The 5350-nt window shown below is 41.9% G+C and overlaps 1 protein-coding gene across 2 annotated transcripts; it reads right to left on the reverse strand.

Moving 5' to 3' along the window:
* Positions 1-738: 738 nt before the first annotated feature.
* On the reverse strand, positions 739-5005 carry atp5mc3 (ATP synthase membrane subunit c locus 3). 2 transcript variants are annotated; one of them, XM_012970310.2, is made up of 5 exons: positions 4904-5005; positions 4674-4771; positions 3637-3714; positions 2879-3075; positions 739-1130 (listed from the first exon to the last, which is right to left on the reverse strand). In XM_012970310.2, exons 2-5 carry the CDS (start codon positions 4710-4712, stop codon positions 1016-1018), a joined length of 429 nt encoding a protein of 142 aa, XP_012825764.2. In that variant the 5' UTR covers positions 4713-4771; positions 4904-5005; the 3' UTR covers positions 739-1015.
* Between the last annotated feature and the right edge of the window lie 345 nt (positions 5006-5350).

Here is a 5350-nt window from a genome sequence, read left to right on the forward strand (position 1 = left end):
AGTAAATCTTGAAAGTTTGTAAATGGACCCCTAAATTTCTTCTGTAATACACAAATAAAGGGATAGTTCACCTTTAAGTTATTTAAATATACTATAGAATGTCCTATTCCTAGCAACTTTGCAATTTTTTTTTTTCAATAGTTTTTAGATTTGCCCTCCTTTTTTTAAATCTTTCCAGTTTTTAAAGGGGGGGGGGGAGATCACTGACCCCCACAGCTAAAAAGGATTTACTCTGTATTGTAACTTTTTATTTCTTATCTTTCTATTCAGGCCCCCTATTAATGCCAGTCCCTTATTCAAACCACCACCTGGTTGCTAAAGTAAACAAGACCCTAGTAACCAGATAGCTGCTGAAATTGCAAACTGGAGAGCTTCTGAACAAACAGCTAAACAAAAAACAAGCCAATTGAAAATTTAGAATAGAATTCAGAATAGGATTGTCTACAACATTATACTAAAAATCAATCTTAAGGTGAATAATGAAAGGACCACCCCTAATAAAATTTCAGCCTACCTCATGGCAAAAATACCCCTGGAGACACAAGCCTGTATATGGGGGAAAAAAAAAAAAAAAAAAGTAGAAAAGCTAACCAGCAACCTATTTTATACATCTAGTGCTGGTGGCCCCACCACTACTAAGAAAGCCCTGCTTGGACATTTGTGCTGCATTCTTCTTTTAAATTGTTAAGAATAAGTTTAGGCTTGGACAAATTTTCTGCAAAGAATTCCACAGAACCATTCAACTATCTGGACTTTAATGCATTTATGTGGCAGGACATTTTACAAGGTAGTGCTTTTTTGGAATTACGTATATCTTCAGAATAATTTTGCAACTTCCTTAGGACTAGATAAGTGCTGGTCACAAAAACAGTACAAACTTTGTATACTTAAAGTTTTACTATTTTTAATGAAAGGACTTTGGAAATATTGTACATTTCCACGACGACAACATTCCGTGGGACCCACAGTAAAATATTATTACAGTTGATTTCTCAATTGTAGACCGTTTCTTCATTCACATGGCAAACAGGATAAGGAAAGCAACCATCAAACAGAAGAGACCCATAGCTTCAGACAGGGCAAATCCCAGGATGGCGTAAGAGAACAACTGCTGTTTCAGTGATGGATTTCTAAGAGTAGGGGGGGGGGGGAAAAGTAAATTTTTAGTATGTGCAACATAAACGTTTGTATACTGGAGCAAATGCAATGGGTAAACCCAAAAGTGATTCTAAAGGGCACTTTTTACAAACTTTTGGATTTCACACATCACTCAAAAAATCTCACATGTGAATAACTTGTTTTGGTAAACCCCTGAAGTGACAACAGTAACCTAGGTTAATACCTTTAAAGGGACAGTATACCTTTGTTCATCAAGTGAATATGGCTTGTGCTTAACATGCTTTTTGCCAATAGTTAAAAGTGAAGTTACTCTAAGTTTTGTCCTTACAAGGCAGATCAGTATACAACCCACACACTCTTTGTTGCGACTGTCATTAGCAGGTTATTATGCAGGGGGATTAAATTTGCGTTTGTAATCTACTTTATAAAGACTAAACATGGAATAGCTTCATTTTCCTGTTTAGCTCAAGGTATGTTCAGAGTGAAGACAGACCTCTGTGCAAGACCTTCAAATTTTGGATGGCAGCCCAAACTGCCTGAAGCAATAGGCAGGAGGCAGTTCTGGCACCATTTTAGTGCAGCAAAAATCAGTGGTCAAAATAACCCGTCACTGCCAGAAGTATGCAGAGCAGCCAGATTCCTTGTGACCTATGGGCCTAAGGCTATGGTTCACAGGGAATGGGGCAGGCCCTATGGCAGAACAGTGCAGTGAGGCCCCAGTCTGGTGTGCAAGTAGGATGACATTTGAGGCCAAATCAATATTTACCATCTTCTATATCTCGAGTTATAGAAAAATGGGTGGTATAGCAAAGCTACCATTTTCTAAAACCTGCCCATCACAATAAAGTCATGGGACCATGGCTATTGAAGGCTGCAGCCACATCCTTGCTATCTTGCCAAACTGCACATGAACCTGGTACTTAACGTAGGTCATTTCATCCAGACAGTATAACTAATGAATATAAGGGCTACTCTAAAGCCCAAAATATACTAGGGATAAATACTGGCCCATACCATGCAAACATATATTAAGACTGTGCAGTGTAACTAAGAGGGGGTTCAGTCTCTCGTACAAAGACACCTACCCCTCTTTATACTTGTTACATTCACTTGACTATTGCCCAATTTTAACTTTGGGGTCCAGATATGCCTGGACTGCAGCTTAAAAGGATCTTTCAAGATATAATCGGGGCAACAGTTTGCAGGAAGTTAACAATTGTATTCACAATAAACTCTAAGAGCAAAGTCACATGCTGTTTATGGTCTGCTTCTCTGCCTGCCTTGTATGTGCTTCCACCCACAGCTCAGTGTAGGTGCACAAAGTCAAAGCACTGGCCCAATGCAGCTACATGGAGCACAGATTTGCCTGAAAAAGCATGCTTTAGTGTATTTTAGCTCGATCTCCACTCCATGTAGCAGCACTCAAGACAACACTGTTCCCATCACTGCAGCTAATGCACTCATGCATAATATTTGCAAGAGTTTACACGTGTAAAAAAAAAAATTAAAATTGATATACCAGAAAGATGACATGTTACATTTCAGGCATGTTACATTTCAGAAAGAACACAACTGTAATGGGATCAGGTGGCACTTTACAGTGCCAAAGGTGTGAAAGGCAACTAAAGGTATGTAGACTAAACCAATGGGAGCTGAACCCTGTCCTTAGGGGGCAGTAACTGTCTGAGAACCTATTTGGAAGACATACTCTCTTAACTGGATAAAATGAACAGCTATTTACAGCGGATTATGGCATTACCTGGCATAGCCAATAATGAGGCTGCCGAACACTGTTCCAATACCAGCACCAGAGCCAGCCACTCCAACTGTGGCAGCACCAGCACCAATAAACTTTGCAGCAGTGTCAATGTCCCTGCTGACTGCACTGGTCTGGAATTCCCTCAGTACCAACTGTGTGAAGGGGTTTGGAGTCCCACTGAGGAGTGTGGCGTTTCCCTGAAAAATTAAAAAAATATAAATACAAAAATAAATACTCTGCTTCAGTAAATTACATCCAATCATCAACATACATTTTCATTTATAACATGAAGTGTAAAAAGGCAAATGTCCTTGATATAACCTAGTCCCCTATGGATCCAGGGTGCCCTTCAAGTTCATGGTATGTCAAATATTCAAAAGCAGCAGCCTTTACATTTTCCCCCCACAACTTCCATTCACAGTAACATTTAGTTACATAAGATGCAGGTTAACACCTTAAAAACCTATCAAGCATTAGATTTACCTTTCCACTCAGTTTTAACTCTTATTGACTAGCTAGGAAACACAAGTGTATAGGTTGAATTTAACTGGCAAGAGATGAGTTAAAGTACAAAAAGTTATATTAAGAACTAATGAATGAAGGAGAAGAGAGAGAAGGAATTGAGCCCAGCTCAACGTTACATTTAAGAGGGGAGCTTTACATAAAAGGCACCCAAATAATCTATATGTTAAGACTCTGAAGGTGAAAGTCAGTCAAACTGCTCCTAAAAAAACACATAGCATCAAGTCAAACATTACCTCTCCAGTTCGGACCTCTGGCCGAGACAACACTGATGCAGAAACTGGTCTGTACAGAACTCTGGACCCAGCACGGATCTAGCAATGCAAAAGCAAACAGTTTCTAAAAACATGCATGGAATCAAATACATCTCCGCTACTGACAGCCCCCAGGGAAAGCATGAAAATCAATTTTTAAAAAAAAAATGTTTTTAAGTCTGATCACTTTGGCAACCAGCGCTATTTAAAAGGTGGTTTGTACATTGATATAGAACAGCGGTTCTCAACCTGTGGGTCAGGACCCCTTTGGGGGTCGCCTAAGACCATCAGAAAACACATATTCCGATGGTCTTAGGAATAATTTTATGGTTGGGGGTCACCACAACATGAGGAACTGTATTAAAGGGTCGCAGCATTAGGGAGGTTGAGAACCACCGATATAGAAACTAGCTTTCTATTGCCATAACACAAGAACTGCCATTTCACAGCTTATTTATGACCAAGCAACAGAGGGCTGCAGGTGACATTTCTAGCTTTGGTATCAGTTACCTTTCTTTATTAACTAAAGCACCAAGCCTTCAGTCTACTATCTGGGCTGGAAAACATAGGCCAGGTATAGTCACTCGATTGCTTGAATGCTGTCGTCTCAGCTAGTCGGTCTACAAGTAATCACTGCAATGCAGTCGATCACCAAAAGCAGCAAATCGGTGAAAAGAGAGTGCACTCTTGCAGAGCTACTAGCTGCTCTGGGCGCTTAATGGGATTTGCAGTGTTTGAATGGAGGCCTCTATGTGTCCTTGGGCTGCAGAGTTTTAAAGGTCAATGAAAATGTTGCCAGCACAAGAATAAAGAACGAATTCTGGGTACGAGACGTCTGCAGCAAAGAAGCAGCAATGCAATGTGAACGTGGATTATGCGGAAGGATCACTGGGCGGAAGCGACTGTCAAAGGACATTGGCTTTGACCTAGATGGGCCGGCTCTCTGCAGCTAGGCCCTAAGTGTCCCTGCCGGCCGGCCGGCACAGGCCGCACTATGGAAGGGCAAGGGGGTTACTCACCAGAGAGGGTGTGGAGACGAACTTCGCGCAGGCATACATGTTGAATGTGGGTGAGTGTTCCTCGGAAGGTGTCGGCTCGGAAGTCTGTCACAGCCCCTCTGCAGGGAGAAAATGGAGAGAAGCGATGAGAACACAGGAAAATGGTTGCGCCTCCGCACCAAATACACAACGCAAAAAGCAAGCCTTCAGGCCCCCTGGCAATTAAACACAAAGGGGTCTTAATAAGATACCGGACGGTGAAGGATGCTGGCGGATTACGGATACCCGGGGCCCTGCTCACACACTCCTCTTACCGGCACCAGAGGTCGAACTGAACGGAGGACAGCACGCAAGCGCACAACGCCCTTTATAAAGAAGACCCGGATAGAGGGAGGAGAATCCACTCAAGGTCACTTTGTAACAGCTTTATTGACAGCAATTGTGGTGACTCGACCAGTGACTGGCTGAGGTCATAAAGTGTTACCAGCAGAGTAAGTGACCTTTCTGTCACATGAGTCCTGCTTCTGCCACATTCACACACAGGCCGCCCTATGTACCTGCGCATTGTTCTGCCATTATATTGTACAGGGGTGTCAGGGCTTAGTGTGGCTGCATTAGTGAGTGCACTCGCATTAGTGACAAGGGAAAGGCTTCTAGGTTACTAACATATATATTAATCGGAACTGAATATGTTAATT

Source organism: Xenopus tropicalis, chromosome 9 (genome assembly GCF_000004195.4).
Source record: "Xenopus tropicalis strain Nigerian chromosome 9, UCB_Xtro_10.0, whole genome shotgun sequence".
NCBI classification, from domain to species: Eukaryota; Metazoa; Chordata; class Amphibia; order Anura; family Pipidae; genus Xenopus; species Xenopus tropicalis.

Bases quoted from the DNA above. Each gene is read 5' to 3' on its own strand.
- atp5mc3 (XM_012970310.2), bottom strand. From the start codon at position 4,712: ATGTATGCCTGCGCGAAGTTCGTCTCCACACCCTCTCTG. The intron at 3,715-4,673 runs GTGAGTAACCCC...TTGCATTGCTAG, and splicing joins TCGTCTCCACACCCTCTCTG to ATCCGTGCTGGGTCCAGAGT. The intron at 3,076-3,636 runs GTAATGTTTGAC...TTAATTTTTCAG, and splicing joins CAGAGGTCCGAACTGGAGAG to GGAAACGCCACACTCCTCAG.